Below are 17,244 nucleotides of genomic sequence, written 5' to 3' on the forward strand. Positions count from 1 at the left end.
TTATTTCTTCTTCTTGTCTGATTGCTATTTCTAGGACTTCCAGGACCATGTTAAATAAGAATGGTGAAAGGGGGCACCCCTGCCTTGGCCTTGTTCCTGATCTTAAGGGTATTGCTTTTAATTTTTGCCCATTGAATATGATGTTGGCTGTGGGTTTCTCATAGATGGCTTTTGTCATGTTGAGGTATGTTCCCTGTATTCCCACTTTGCTGAGAGTTTTGATCATGAATGGGTGCTGGATTTTATCAAATGCTTTTTCTGCATCTATTGAAATTATCATATGGTTTTTCTCCTTTTTGTTTATGTGATGAATCACATTGATTGACTTACAAATATTGTACCAGCCTTGCCTCCCCAGAATAAATCCCACTTGATCATGGTGTATGATTTTTTCCATATATTGTTGGATCCGGTTTGCTAATATTTTGTTGAGGATTTTAGCATCTATATTCATCAGAGATACTGGCCTATAATTTTCTTTCTTTGTGTTGTCTTTGCCTGGTTTTGGAATCAGAATTATGCTCGCCTCATAAAAGGAGCTTGGAAGTCTTCCTTCCTCTTGAATTTTTTGAAATAGTTTGAGAAGGATAGGAGTTAGTTCTTTGAATATTTGGTAGAATTCCGTTGTGAAGCCATCGGGCCCCGGACTTTTCTTTGTTGGGAGTTTTTTGATAACTGTTTCGATCTCATTTGTTGTAATCGGTCTGTTTAAGTTTTCTGATTCTTCCAGATTGATTTTTGGAAGATTGTATGTTTCAAGGAATTTGTCCATTTCATCTAGGTTATCTAGTTTTTTGGCATACAGTTCTTCATAGTATTTTCTTACAATATTTTGTATTTCTGTTGTGTCAGTTGTTATTTCTCCTCTCTCATTTCTAATTTTATGTGAGTCCTCTCACTCTTTTTCTTGGTGAGTCTACTTAAAGGTTCATCAATCTTGTTTACCTTTTCAAAGAACCAGCTCCTAGTTTCATTGATCCTCTGTATTGTTTCTTTAGCCTCTATGTCATTTATTTCTGCTCTGATCTTTATTATTTCCTTCCTTCTACTACATTTGGGCTTTACTTGCTGTTCTTTTTCTAATTCTTTTAGATGCAAGGTTAAGTTGCTTATTTGAGCTTTTTCTAGCTTCTGAAAGTGTGCCTGTAGTGCTATGAACTTCCCTCTCAGCACTGCTTTTGCTGTGTCCCATAAATTTTGAGTTGTTGTATGCTCATTGTCATTCGTTTCTAGGAATTTTTTTATTTCTTCTTTGATCTCATTCTTAATCCATTCATTATTTAACACCCTGCTATTTAGTTTCCATGTGTTTGAGAATTTTTGAGCTTTTCTGTTGTGATTCATTTCTAGTTTCATGCCGTTGTGATAGGAGAAAGTGCTTGATATGATTTCAGTCTTCTTAAATTTGTTGAGAGCACTTTTGTGCCCTAACATGTGGTCTATCCTAGAGAATGTACCATGAGCACTTGAAAAGAATGTATATTCTGCTGCTTTAGGGTGGAAGGTTCTGAAGATATCTATTAAATCGAGTTGATCTAGTGTTTCCAATAAGTCTGCTGTTTCTTTGTTAATTTTCTTTCTTGAGGATCTATCTAGTGATGTTAGTGGGGTATTGAAATCCCCTACTATTATAGTATTGCTGTTGATCTCGCCCTTTAAATCCATCAAAGTCTGCTTTATATATTTGGGTGCTCCTGTATTAGGTGCATAGATATTTATAATAGTTATATCTTCCTGTTGGATTACTCCCTTTATCATTATGTAGTGGCCTTCTTTATCTCTTACTATATCCTTTGTTTTAAAGTCCAATTTGTCTGATATAAGTATTGCAACCCCTGCTTTTTTTTCATTTCCGTTTGTATGAAATGTTTTTTTCCATATTTTTACCTTCAATCTATGTGTGTCTTTTGTTCTAAGGTGTGTCTCTTGTAGACAACATATGTATGGGTCCTGTTTTCTTATCCACGCAGCTACCCTATGTCTTCTGATTGGATTATTTAATCCATTTACATTTAAGGTTATTATTGATATGTAGTTGTTTATTGCCATTTTCTTCTTTAAAGGTGTATTCCTTTTTTGCTATATTCTTTTCCCACTTTGATCTGTTTACAACAGGCCCCTTAACATTTCCTGCAGCACTGGTTTGGTTGTAATGAATTCCTTGAGTTGTTTTTTGTCTGGGAAGCTTTTTATTTCTCCTTCGATTTTATTTTATTTTTTATTTTTTTGTATTTTTCTGAAGCTGGAAACGGGGAGAGACAGTCAGACTCCCGCATGCGCCCGACTGGGATCCACCTGGCACACCCACCAGGGGAGACGCTCTGCCCACCAGGGGGCGATGCTCTGCCCCTCCGGGGCGTTGCTCTGCCGCGACCAGAGCCACTCTAGCACCTGGGGCAGAGGCCAAGGAGCCATCCCCAGCGCCCGGGCCATCTTTGCTCCAATGGAGCCTTGGCTGCGGGAGGGGAAGAGAGAGACAGAGAGGAAGGGGGGGGGTGGAGAAGCAAATGGGCGCTTCTCCTATGTGCCCTGGCCGGGAATCGAACCCAGGTCCCTTGCACGCCAGGCCGACGCTCTACCGCTGAGCCAACTGGCCAGGGCCTCTCTTTCGATTTTAAATGATAGCCTTGCTTGATAAAGTAGTCTTGGTTGTAGGTTCTTATTCTGCATTACTTTGAATATTTCTTGCCATTCCCTTCTGGCCTCAAGTGTTTCTGCTGAGAAGTTGGATGTCATCCTTATGGGGGCTCCTTTGTAGGTGATAACTTTTTTTCTCTTGCACCTTTTAATATTTTCTCTTTATCACTTAGCTTTGGTATTTTAATTATGATGTGTCTTGGTGTAGGTTTCTTTGGGTTTCTCTTTAATGGAGTCCTCTGTGCTTCTTGGACTTGTGAGAGTTTCTCTTGCATTAATTTAGGGAAGTTTTCAGCTATGATATGATTGAACAACATCTCTATTCCTTGTTCCTTTTCTTCTTCTTCAGGAACCCCTATGATGCAGATGTTATTTCTCTTCATGTTGTCACAGAGCTCTCTAAGAGTTTCCTCTGACTTTTTGAGTCTCTTTTCTCTTTTCTTCTCTGCTTTCATGCCTTCATTCCAGTTGTCCTCTAACTCGCTGATTTGATCCTCTGCTCTATCTATCCTGTTTTTAATTCCATTTTGGTCTTTATTTCAGATATTATATTTGTCATCTCCGACTGATTCATTTTTATACTTGCTATTTCTTTATTTAGGTGTTCATAGTGACCATCCATTGTTGTTCTAAGATCCCTAAGCATCCTTACAATCATTATTTTGAACTCTGCATCTGGAAGTTTGATTATTTCCATATCACTCAGTTCATCTCCTGAAGGTGTCACTTGTGGTTTCATTTGGATTGCACTTTTTTGTCTTCTCATTGTGTTTGGGTGTTTTATTTGTAGAGTTGGTTGAGTCTAGGCTTGGTGTTGTCTGCCTCCAGTTTTCAGTTGTGTTATTTCTAGGTCTTCTTGGGTTGGTATCAGCTGTTATCTATAATCCACTTTCGGATTTGGGCAGCTTTGAAGTCTTGATTTGTTTATTTTCTTAACAGGTGATAGTCTTGTTTACTGATCTCAGCAGGGGGCTTCCTTGAAACTGTATCCAGGAATGCGATGGGTGTAACCTGAGACTCTGAAGGCCTCTTTAGCCAGCTAATCTCACTGGGGGCAGGGTGTTTTCTCAGCTTCAGTAGGGGGAGGTGTATCTCAGATCTCCATGGAGACCTGAGTTACTGCCCCTCCTCTCCACTTCTTGTTTTCAGCTGTGTCTTGTTGCGCTGATTGGAGCTGGATAGATGTCCGGAGATTTCTGATCCGGAAGCACTTCAGCTCTGTTTTGTGAAAGGTTCAGCCCCCCCCCCCCCCCATGGCCGCCTCCAGCACAGATGAGTCAGCTTTTTAAATTCGTTTCCTGCATTCCTTAGCCCCTCACAGTCTGTCCCTCTCCCTGTCCTTTCCACTTGGGAGATAAGCTGGTCTTTTCAACCCACCTTGCTCCCTGGTCGCCAGGTAAGTGGCTGTGAGCAGTAGTTTCTGCTCTTTTCCCTATGTGAGATCCCCTCTGGCTCTCAGCCTCACCCCCCCCACCCTGTTCCTATAAGCAGAGGAGATTCAGGCGCTCCCTATCAGGATTATTGTGGCTTCTTCTTTGCTCCTTGGTTTTTGAGAGCTGTTCTTGCAGTTCAGAGTTGGTTTTTCATGCTGATTTTTCCTAAATTGATTTGTATTCCAGTTTGGTGGTGAGAGCTGGGTGTCTGTGCGTCCGCCTACTCCGCTGCCATCTTGGACTCTAAAAAGCCATTTTTTTCATAACAATTTCATCTCTCCACCTGTCATTTTATATCAAGATTAATTCATTTCCATAATTTGTTTACAAAGTATGTTAAAATGTTATAGGACATTACTACAGTAATCCTCCTACATAGAGTTTTCACTGTTCTAGTGTACATTTCCTATCAATTATTATTATTCCTTCCCTTTTCTTCCCTCTTTTTTTAAGTTGAATTTACTGCGGTACAGGTTTTACATGTATAACTCAATATACCATCATCTACACACTGCAACCAGGCACCCACTGCCCCAGGCAATGTCTCTTTCCATCCCCATTTCTCCCTCTTTGCCCATCTCTATCTACCCCACCACCCACTTGTCCCTCTCGCTATTCCTTCCCTTTTTAAAATAACAGCAGAGGCCCTGGCGGGTTGTCTCAGCAGTAGAGCGTCATCCTGGTGTGTGGAAGTTCCAGGGTTGATTCTCCATCAGGGCACACAGAAGCGACCATCTGCTTCTCCACCCTTCCCCCTCTCCTTCCTCTGTCTCTCTCTTCCCCTCCTGCAGCCAAGGCTTCACTGGAGCAAAATTGGCCCAGGCGCTGAGGACGACTCCATGGCCTCTGCCTCAGGCGCTAGAATGGCTCAGGCAACAACAGAGCAAAACCCCAGATGGACAGAGCATCTCCCCCTGGTGGGCATGCCGAGTGGATCCCGGTCGGGCACATGCGGGAGAGTCTGACTTCCTCCCTACTTCTAACTTCAGAAAAATACAAAAATAAAATAAAATAGCAAAACTTCTCCTGACCCTATACTTTCTGTTCCAGCTAAAGCTTCATTTCTACCCTTTCCTTTGTACATACATATACGTAATACAATATAGGAAGAGTCGAAACTTGCTATATATCAAATTTTCCTCCTCAAGCTCTTTCTTGAACCAACAACAGTAATGACTGGGGTCTCATTATCCTACCAACAGATATTTTTTCAAAGTCCAATGACTTTCACATTGCTACTAAACCCAATGGTCACATTACCTGAACTATCAAAGTATTTAACATACTTTCTTAAAAAAAAAAAAAAAGGCCCGACCAGGTGATAATGCAGTAGATAGAGCATTGACCTGGGATGCTGAGGACCCACGTTCAAAACCCTGAGGTTGCTAGCTTGAGCACAGGCTCATCAGCTTGAGAATGGGGTCGCTGGCTTGAGCTTGGGATCACAGACATGAACCCATGGTCACTGGCTTGTGCCCAAAGGTCATTGGGTTGGCCAGGGGCCACTGGCTCACCTGGACACATCCAGTCAAACCATGTTTGAGAAGCAGTCAATGAACAACTAAGCTGCACCACAAGTTGATACTTCTCATCTCTCTCCCTTCCTGTCTGTCTGTCCCTATGTGTTCTCTCTCTCTTGCTAAAAATAAAAAATACAATAAATATTTTTAAATTTTATTTTATTTATTCATTTTTTAGAGAGGAGAGAGAGGGAGAGAGACAGAGAGGGAGAGAGAGGAGAGAAAGAGAAGGGGGGGAGGAGCTGGAAGCATCAACTCCCATATGTGCCTCGACCAGGAAAGCCCAGGGTTTCGAACCGGTGACCTCAGCATTTCCAGGTCGACACTTTATCCACTGCGCCACCACAGGTCAGGCAATAAATGTTTTTAAATTGTGGTAAAACTGACATATAACAACACCTTCTTGAAACTTTTTTATTATTTTATTTTATTTTATTTTATTTTTTTTGCATTTTTCTGAAGCTGGAAACGGGGAGGCAGTCAGACAGACTCCCACATGCGCCCGACCGGGATCCACCCGGCATGCCCACCAGGGGGCAACGCTCTGCCCCTCTGGGGCGTCACTCTGTTGCATCCAGAGACATCCTAGCGCCTAAGGCAGAGGCCACAGAGCAATCCCCAGCGCCCTGGCCATCTTTTGCTCCAATGGAGCCTCGGCTGCGGGAAGGGAAGAGAGAAACAGAGAGGAAGGAGAGGGGGAGGGGTGGAGAAGCAGATGGGCGCTTCCCCTGTGTGCCCTGGCCGGGAATCGAACCCGGGACTCCTGCACGCCACGCCGACGCTCTACCACTGAGCCAACTGGCCAGGGCCGAAACTTTTGTTTTTTAATTTATTGATATTAGAGAGAGAGAGAGGAAGGGAGAGAGAAAAAGAAATAACAATTTGTTGGTCCTACCAAGCCAGGGCAAAATACTTTCTTACTTAGCTTTCAGGATAATCTCTACAGAATTTCCTTGTTTTTTACTTGCATCTTTTTCTCTTTTTTTGCCTTGTTCCCTCCTTTCATACCCCCAACTCTAAATAGTGATAGTATCTCATGGTTCAGTCACTGCACCTTTCCCCTTTTCTATCTACACTCAAATCTCTTGATGACCTCATTAAGTTACAAGCCTTTGAACATCATATCTCTATGCTGCTGGATCCCAACTGATATACCTAGCCTAGACATGTCAAATTCCATTCCCAGTAGCCAACTGGGCATTACTATTTAACATTTTTTTAAAGATTTTTATTTATTCATTATAGAGAGAGGAGAGAGAGAGAGAGAGAGAGAGAGAGAGAGAGAGAGAGAAGGGGGGAAGAGCAGAAAGCATCAACTGCTATATGTGCCTTGACCAGGCAAGCCCAGAGTTTTGAACCGGCAACCTCAGCGTTTCCAGGTTGACACTTGATCCACTGCGCCACCACAGGTCAGGCCTATTTAACATTTTATAAGCAACTCTAAGGTAACTTAGTCCAAAACTTAATCTCTTACAATTGAGGTTCTAGTCTCTGCTATATCGTTAATGGCAACTCTCACCTTTGAAGCTGTTCAGTTGGCGAAGAAACCTAAGTCACTCCAATAAATTCAATAAAAATGAAAATTGAAAACCTAAGTAATAAGGCCATTTGCATTTATTGTTCCTTCCACTGAAATTCTCTTGCCCAAGACACCCACAGGTCTCAATGCTTCAGCTCTACCCAAATATCATCTTTTCAGACCTCCTTTGACCATCCAGTTTAAAAGTACACAATCATTCTTACAACATTCCATTTTATTTTTCACAGTAGCACTTTTCACTATATAACACAATGTACTTTCTATTTATTTTAGTGTATCATCTATTTCCTCCTACTAGAAATAGAGTAAATTCTAAATTCCACAGGTCGAGGAATTTTTTACTTGTCTGTTCGTTGTATAATTCCCCAGCACTTACAACAGTACCTGGCACACAGTAGGCATTTAATCAGGGGTCCCCAAACTACGGCCCGCGGGCCACATGCGGCCCCCTGAGGCCATTTATCCGGCCCCCACCGCACTTCCGGAAGGGGCACCTCTTTCATTGGTGGTCAGTGAGAGGAGCATAGTTCCCATTGAAATACTGGTCAGTTTGTTGATTTAAATTTACTTGTTCTTTATTTTCAATGTTATATTTGTTCCCGTTTTGTTTTTTTACTTTAAAATAAGATATGTGCAGTGTGCATAGGGATTTGTTCATAGTTTTTTTATAGTCCGGCCCTCCAATGGTCTGAGGGACAGTGAACTGGCCCCCTGTGTAAAAAGTTTGGGGACCCCTGCATTTAATAAACATTTGGTGAATGAATGAACAATCATGAAGAAGTGGTAAATCTGTATGTGGTTTTAAAATATGTGCACCAATTCTTTGACACTTTTTTTTAAAGAAGTAGACTTTAATTTCCCTCCACTTAAGGGCAGGCTGGATTTAGTGACACAGTGCTAACAAATAAAATATGGAGGAAGTGATGTTCACTATAACATTCTCTCTTGAGTCACTCACCCTGGGGAAGCCAGCTGCCTGTCATAAAGACACATCATCAAACAGCCCTACCAAGAGGCCTCCTGCCAAGAACCATGTGAGTTACCTAGCCTAGAAATAAATGTCCAACCCCCCACTTCAGATGATCACAGCCATAGCTGATATCTTGATTAAAACCATGTGAGAGGCCCTAAGCCAGAACCATCTCACTAAGCAAACCTGGGTTCCTGAGCCACAGAAATCAGGTGAGATAATAAATGTTTAAAACTGCAGAGTTTGGCCCTGGCCAGTTGGCTCAGTAGTAGAGCATCGGCCTGGCGTGCAGGAGTCCCGGGTTCGATTCCCCACCAGGGCACACAGGAGAAGCGCCCATCTGCTTCTCCACCCCTCCCCCTCTCCTTCCTCTCTGTCTCTCTCTTCCCCTCCCGCAACCAAGGCTCCACTGGAGCAAAGTTGGCCCCGGGGCGCTGAGGATGCCTCTGTGGCCTCTGCCTCAGGCGCTAGAATGGCTCTGGTTGCAACAGAGTGACGCCCCAGATGGGCAAAACATCACCCCCTGGTCAGCGTGCTGGGTGGATCCCGGTCGGGCGCATGCAGGAGTCTGTCTGACTGCCTCCCTGTTTCCAACTTCAGGAAAAAAAAAAAATTAATAACATAACATTATCACTTTGGGGAGAAACAGCAATATCTAATAATGCTGAGGATTTCTATATCTATAAATTACTGAGCTTTCCAACTGGTATACCTTGGATGGGTTGAATGTGACCTAGGGTCAGTAGGGTGGGACATGTGTGGCTAGAGCCTTTAGGCCAGTTACCTCCTACCTCAAGTAACCTTCCCTGTTTACAGAAGAAATATTATCATATTGTATGTATCTTTTTTGTGTGTGTGGCAGAGACAGAGAGAGTCAGAGAGAGGGACAGATGGGGACAGACAGACAAGAAGGGAGAGATGAGAAGCATCAATTCTTTGTTGCAGTTCCTTAACTGTTCACTGATTGCTTTCTCATATGTGCCTTGACTGGGGGGGGGGGGGGGGGGCTACAGCAGACGGAGTGATCCCTTGCTCGAGCCAGCAACCTTGGGCTCAAGCTGGTGAGCCTTGCTCAAACCCGATGAGCCTGCACTCAAGCTGGCGACTTTGGGGTCTCAAATCTGGGTGCTCCAGGTCCCAGCCCGACACTATCCACTGCGCCACCACCTGGTCAGGCTGTATGTATCCCTTAAAGACATCTCATACATGTATACAAGGAGATATTTATTGCAACATTTTTCATAACAGCAAATGCAGGGATATAATCTAAATGTCCACCAATCAAGGCATGGAAGAAGAAAATATAGTTTCATATTAAAACTGAATGTAGAGCAATTGATTTGAACTGCATTTACAAACATGGATAAATCTCAAAAAGAATGCAAACTGAAAACAGGAAGTTGAAGAAAAGTTATTTTGATTATAACATTCTATTTTTTTCTCCAGGTAATTAACAAATTTTGAAATGAGCTAAGGAAAAAATTAGAGCATTACATCAATCAAGATCACTCTCTCTAAATACACAAATCTAGTAATGAATACCTCTTACACTGAATAATACATTCTGCAAGAAAGTCATCTAATGCTGCTATTATTCAGTCTCTTATCTCTCTTTCCTCATACCAACCCAATAAATATCAACAGGGTATATAACAGAGAAACTTAACCTGATAGCATGTTCATTTAAAAAAAAAACAGATTTGAGCTTAGTAAGTCAATAAATGTGGTATAAGGTCTACCGGAAAGTTCTGTCCGTTTCTATCACAAATTTCGACACGTAAGCACATGTTTATTTGGCGCATGTGTGCCTATTTTTATCATTTAATGTATACATACTGACGTAGCAAATTAACTAAAACAAAGTTGATTCACGTTAGTCTTATGTGTGAAGCCATAGTGTACCCATGGCTACTGATAAAGTTCATTTACGCCACTGTAATTTTTACGAATTTCAACAAGGAAGAAATGCTACAGAAGCATGTCTGTTACATCCACCATATTCCCCGGACTTAGCACCCTCTGACTATCACTTGTTTTTGTCCTTACAAAATTTTTTGAAGGGCAAAAAATTCGAAAGTGAAGAAGATATCAAACAAGCACTGGTTCAATTTTTCGCATCAAAAGATAAAACATTTTTCAAAAATGGGATATATAAATTGCCCTCACGCTGGCAAGAAATCATTAATAATAATGGCAGTTATATTATTTAATAAAGTTTTTGACGGTAAGAAAAATTTGTATTTTGTTTTATTCCAAAAACGGACAGAACTTTCCAGTAGACTTTATGTAATTACTAAAAGCTAATGATAGCCAGGATTCCAGTACTCCATTATTAGAGGTACCATGCTTAAGTAGCAGGACTAAATATTTTTGTTGTACTTCAAAGTGGTCAAATCATATCTTGCAGAGAACCCTCAAATCTGGAACCACATTTATTGAAGCCAACAACCAAAGGAATATGATAATAATAATAAAGGGTCTAAAATTAGCCTAGAACAAAGACCAGGGATACATGCTAACTAATACTGAGTAGGTAAATAAGTATCATTATGCAAAAGCCAAAATAAGTATACTGCCCAGTTTTTGATTCAGCCCACAAAACTAGAGCCAATGTCATAAAAGCAGATTATAACTCACAATTAGAGCTGCCCAATAATGCAAGAGTGTGTCTGTACTTTTGAAACATTAAGTAAAGATTACTAAAGATATTTAAGCAGGGGTTGAATTAATTCTTATCTGAATTACTCTAGAGGGGTATCCCTGAACTCAGTAGGAATGTATGAAACAGAAAAACAAGTTGGTTTTCTTGCTCTTTCTGCCAATCCTTCACCTGTTCCTTCTCTTCCTCTAGACAGTGATAATCAACCTGGTCCCTACCACCCACTAGTGGGTGTTCCAGCCTTCATGGTGGGCGGTAGCAGAGCAACCAAAGTATAAATAAAAAGATAGATTTAACTATATTAAGTTGTTTTATAAAGATTTATTCTGCCAAACTTAGCGAAAATCCGACATAAAGTACTTGGTAAGTAATTATTATTATATGCTTTAACTTGCTGTAACTCTGCTTTATGCATTTTATAAAGTAAAGTTACTTCCCTACTTTATAAATCACCATTACTGTGGACCAGTGGGCGGTTAGAAAATTGTACTACTAACAGAGATACAAAAGTGGGCGGTAGGTATAAAAAGGTTGACTACCCCTGCTCTAAGAGTTTCATGGCCTACTTAAAATGTTTGGCACACATACTTCACATATATGAAATTGGAACCTACTTTTTTAAACTGAAGGATCACCTAACTTTTGAACCTAGAGTAAGACATTGCTTCAGTCCAATGAGTCGAGTTCCTCATTAAAAAAAAGAAAACCCTCTATTCTTTAATATTAAGTCCTTGCCTCCCATGCCCTCCTTCAGAACTCACTAATGTGCCCTGGCCAGATAGCTCGGTTGGTTAGAGCATCATCCCAAAGCACAGTGGTTGCCAGTCAGGGCACATACAGGAACAACTCAATGTTTCCCTCTCCCCCAACCCTCTCTCTCTCTTTCTCTCTCCCTCTCTCATAAAAATCAATAAATAAAAGTGAATAAATAAAAATATTTTTTAAAAGTTCACTATGTTACAAATGGCAGTAGTCAACTCCAAATTTACCATCAATCTGAAATGAAAATAACAGCTGACAATCACCTTCCTCCTCTTTTTCCTTGCTTAACAATTGGATGATCAACTGTATCATATGTTTATATGATCATTAAATGACCTAGGCCATTAAATAGTATCCTTGCCTCCAATTTTATTACAATTTTAGCCACTACTGTAGCTAAAATAATCCTTTAAAAACAAACTGAATCAGGTTGGTGGGAATGTAAACTGGTGCAGCCACTATAAAAAACAGTGTGGAAGTTCTTCAAAAAAATTAAATCTACCACATGATCCAGTAAAACAAAACAAAAACAAACAAACAAAAAAACAACCCATGGCACTCTCCTACATCAATAAACAAAAATAGCTAACATTTAAATAGCACTTACTATATGCCAGGCACTATTTTACATGTATTAAGACCTCCAATACTCACAACAGTATAAGAGGTAAATTCCATTAGTAAGTCCCACTTTATAGCAGAAAAACACTGTGCCACATTATACTAAGTAATTTGCCCAAGTTTATACAGTAGGTAACAGCACTGGAATTGGAACCTAGGAATTTGGGCTGCAAAGTCTCTTAACCTCTATGGTACAGTTCTCCTACTCTTCAATCCCTTCCCAAAAAGCATTTAAAATAAAATCCCTTACCATGGTCTAGAAAGCCTCACAGGATTTAGTTCCTGCCTACAAGCCACAATGTCTTCACCAAACTCCTTTCCTTAGCTGGCATGGCCCTTCCTAATCAGGTAAGTGTCCTCATCTCCATCTTCACTTTATATGTCTACCTCTGCTCTCTCACACTGGTTTCACTCATATTCCTTAAAAAACATCAACCCTTGCCCTGGATGGATAGCTTAGCTGGTTAGAGCATCATCCCAAAGCACAGAGGTTGCTGGTTCAATCGCTGATCAGGGCACATACAGGAACAGATAGATCTATGTTCCTCTTTCTCTCTCTCCCTTCCTCTCCTGCTAAAATAAATGAATAAAAACTTCAAAAAGGGAGGGTGGACATCAACCCTTTCCTTCCTACACTAGGATTCTTCGCTTGCGAGCAACTATTTCCAACTCAGGTTAATACAGCCCAAAACAACAACTCAGAAAAAAATTAAGTAGCTGCTCACACAATAAACAAGAAGCTAGAGAACTGGGAACAGAAACAGGGCATTTCCAAACAATTAGGCAGAAAAACCCCAGAATAGTAGTGAACGCTGCTGAAGGATGTCATTATCATTAGGGTAAAATCATTCCAATCAGTTTTTTTTAATTTCTGTCCTTACTAAATTTATAATTCAAAATCCTAGAATAGAGAATGTGACATAACTGGTGTGATATGGTGGATATTTTATATATTTTACCAAAAATCCCTGAAGAAGGATGTCTAAACTAAGACTGCACATAGTAGGAGAGATATAATTTCCCAAACGGAAATCAGATATTATTGAGTAGGAAAAGATACTGGATAAGCCCTAAACTGCTCCCCATCGCCTACCCCAATCCATGTGCCCTGTTTACAGGCCTTTGCAAATGCTATGGCTCTGCTTTGACTGTTTTCTTCCTTGTCCCTTCTCTCCAGGTCTTACTCAAGTATCACCTTCTTAAGGAATGTGCTCTGATCATCCTGTCTAAAGTAGCCTTCCCCTGAGCCTCACTATCCCACTTGCCAACTACTGGTACCTCATGTTGTTTGGTTCCTTTATGACACCTTTTTCTCACTTATTTTTATTATCAATTTCCTGACCCCCCTTATAGGTTCCATGAAGACTGGTACTATGTACAGTTGATCACCAAAGAGAAGTAAGAGACAGTAATATGAAGAATGATCTTTCCTGTCTGACTGGTGATGGCGCAGTGGATAGAGCATCGAACTGGGACGCTGAGCTCCCAGATGCAAAACCCTGAGGTCACTAGCTTAAGTGAGGGCTCACCAGATTGAACACAGGATTGCTGGCTTGAGTATGAGATCATGAACGTGATCTCATGGTCACTGGCTTGAGCCCAAAGGTCACTAGCTTGAGCAAGGGGTTACTGGCTTGGCTGGAGCCCCCTGGTCAAGGCACACATGAGAAGCAATCAGTAATCAACTAAAAGTGCCGCAACTCTGAGTTGATGCTTCTCATCTCTCTCTCTCAAAAAAAAAAAAAAAAAAATCTCTCAAAAATGTAAATCAGATGTTAGTCTTTAGCTTAAAATCTTTCACTGCTTCTCAGTACACTTAGAATGCTAAGATTTATCACATGGCACATATCTGCCTCATTAACTACAACCTTTAGATAATTCCTAAAACATGCCAAGCTCTTTCCTCATTTGAATTTATGCCTGGAATAGTCTTCAATAGGCTCTCCACAAAAATAGATTCTTTTCAGAAAAATTATGGGGTTCAGAGAGCTACCCAGTTGGTGAACACATAGAAATCTGAGAAGAGCAGCACCTGGAAAGAGGGCATGAAAGCCTCCTTTTTCCATACCTTGCCCTATGCATCTCTTTCATCAGGCTGTTCCTCAGTTATATTCCTTATAATAAACTATGATCTGGCCTGACCAGGCAGTGGTGCAGTGGATAGAGTGCCAGACTGGGATGCAGAGGACCCAAGTTCAAAACCCTGGGGTCGCCAGCTTGAGTGCGGGCTCATCTGGTTTGAGCAAGGCTCACCAGCTTGTATCCAAGGTCGCTGGCTCGAGCAAGGGGTCACTTGGTCTGCTGTAGCACCCCGGTCAAGGCACATATGAGAAAGCAATCAATGAAAAACTAAGGTGTCACATCAAAGAATTGATGCTTCTCATCTCTCTACCTTCCTCTCTATCTGTTCCTCTCTCTACCTCTGTCACAAAAAAAAAAAAAGTTTAAAAAAATAAATAAATCAACTATGATCTGGTGAGAAATAATAATAAAGGAACAGGTCCTTCTCAGCCATTAGATCTCAGCTAAAATAACACTTCCTAAAGGAGAATTTCCATTACACAATCTAAAATAGTTCTCCCCTTTTCAATTATTTATCACAAGACCCTGTTTCTCTCTCATGGTATTTTCTAATCTGTAATTATTTCATTTACAAGCTTACTTCTTTATTGCCTGCCCTTCCAACTTCAAAGTCTTGCCCCATGAAGGCAGGCAGTTGATCTTTATTATCTCTCCAGAGCCTAGCACAATGCCTGGCACCAGTCAGTACTCAAGTGTCTGTTAGAAAAAAGGAGAAAAAGGGAAAAAACTGGTGTTCTCCAAGAATAAAGTTTCTTTAGAATAAAATTTACCACACCTAAGGTAAGACTTTTATAGCGACAATCCTCTAGCCTTTCTTCCAAAGCCAGGTAGACCAGAAATTATTTTATTTTGTCATAGACAATTTACTTGGCTACCTAAAGAAAAAAATACCTTTGAAGATCCTTAAGAGAAATATAAAGAGTTGCTAGGGATGAACATTTAGAAATAGTTTTAAAGATATCATTAAGCCTAGGCATACATATACGTCTCTTACTGTAGATGGGAATTAGCAAAATATTGAACATACTTCATAATGAAAGAGCAACTGGCATCAAAATCCGTATTTTAACCTTCCCCTGGACTAGGTTTTAAAGTATTTAAAATATAATATCATATTTCTACTCTCATTATGTGCCAAATGAGAGTTTAGAATCTCTTTCATTTTGCCACCACATACTGTAAAAAACCCAATGTGATTTCACCAAATATAAGCCACACTTACCAAGTGCTCTTGCTACTGCTAGAAAAGGAATCTGGTCAATAACTGTGCTCCGTCTGACAGGTCCATTGTGAGTGAGCCGAGGCCGTTTCCAAACTACACGATTCACCCCAGACTTGTTCATCACACTAAAAAATAGAGGTAACATAGATACTCCAGATAAATACTCTAAATTACTAAAACATAACAATTAAGGTAGTTCTGTATGTTAAATCAGATTAAAAATAAAGATAAAAAACAGATTATATTATCACAAAAAAATTACTTATCTGTTTCAGATACAAAGATGAATAAGCCAAAGTTCCTGTTCAGAGAGGAAAGATAAAATAGGGTAGATTAAGATGAAGAGAATTTAGCCTGACCAGTTAGTTGGTGGCTCAGTGGATAGAGTGTCGGACTGGGACACAGAGGACCCAGGTTCGAAACCCCGAGGGTCGCCGGCTTGAGTGTGGGCTCATCTGGTTTGAGCAAGAGGTCACTCATCTGCTGTAGCCCCCCCACCCCCAGGGTCAAGGCACATATGAGAAAGCAATCAAAGAACAGCTAAGGTGCTACAACAAAGAATTGATGCTTCTCATCTCTCTCCCTTCCTGTCTGTCTGTCCCTCTCTCCAACACACACAAAGAAGAAGAGAATTTGAAGATTACTAAAGTAGGCTAGTCAGAATGGAATGAAAGTAATGGGAAGAAAAATAAGTAGATATCATTTTAAAAATAAAAGGACAAGATAAGTTGAGGTAGCCGGTTCGAAATCCTGGGCGTGCCTGCTCAAGGCACATATGGGAGTTGATGCTTCCTGCTCCTGCCCCCTTCTCTCTCTCTCCTCTCTAAAATGAATGAATAAATAAATAAAAATGTAAAAAGAAAAGGTTATATATTTTTGAGAGATGAGTGTGCTCAGAACTTCATTTTTAATATTTTTAATTTGAGAAATAGGAAATATCTTAATAAAAATATCTATAAATGTATATATTTCTGTAATTAGAAGTGTGAGGTTAGGCTTTGGAGAAAGAGCTATAAAAATGTAGATCTAGGAGTTACAGAATAAGAAAAACCCTAGAAATTTGGCAAAGGAGCCACAGAAATCTGTAACTGGCACCCTGATAAATTAGTACACTCTAGGTTGCCTAGAACATGAAAATATGGTCAAGTCCTAGAGCAAAAAAATTATAATCATAAAAACATTAAAAAAAAACCCAGAAAACAAAGAAATAGAGATTTTTCTCTCAACCTGTGCCTGGTATTATTAAAAAGGAAAACTGACCCTTAAATCAATTTAATCATAACCTGCCTGATTTTTTTTTTAAATCAATAAAAGAAAATGTTCCTCTGGAAGGTTAGAAAAGTTGGGATGTAAAGTGGCAAAGAGAATTTCCAAGAAAAAATGTTAGTCTACCTGATATTAGGTCCATCTGACAGATACATGCTATAAGACAGAATGATTCATTCCCAAGGCTCTCAAAGACAGATGACATCAAGATAATCTAATTAAGTCTTCTCACTCAGGTCCCTTGTACACCCAGAAACCCTTTGATTATAATCTGAAAATTTATTTCATCTATAGCAGGCCAGCTGACAATATGTGGTCTTCTTGTCAGCTATTTTTCGGACTGACAAGTCCTATGACATCCTGGCCATGAGTCTCTTATCAGTCTACTATGTTAACTTTGAGTAGCATGACTCTACTCCCCTAAACTTGGTAACACCGAAACTAAATTGGCTTTACAACATGGAAAACTGAAGATAGGACAAATAATGGTGACTACCTCCAAATGAATGTCACTATGAAATGCCTGCTGTAC

The 17,244-nt window shown here is 40.3% G+C and overlaps 1 protein-coding gene across 1 annotated transcript in view; it reads right to left on the reverse strand.

Annotated features, from left to right (window-relative positions):
• Positions 1–17,244, reverse strand: part of PPM1D (protein phosphatase, Mg2+/Mn2+ dependent 1D) — a 58,056-nt gene that overhangs the window by 20,142 nt on the left and 20,670 nt on the right. Inside the window, exon 3 of the mRNA XM_066363172.1 lies at positions 15,447–15,571. Within this exon, the coding sequence (XP_066219269.1) occupies positions 15,447–15,571 (125 nt within the window). The remainder of the gene's footprint in view (positions 1–15,446; positions 15,572–17,244) is intronic.

Source organism: Saccopteryx leptura, chromosome 2, assembly GCF_036850995.1.
Source record: "Saccopteryx leptura isolate mSacLep1 chromosome 2, mSacLep1_pri_phased_curated, whole genome shotgun sequence".
Classification (NCBI taxonomy): domain Eukaryota; kingdom Metazoa; phylum Chordata; class Mammalia; order Chiroptera; family Emballonuridae; genus Saccopteryx; species Saccopteryx leptura.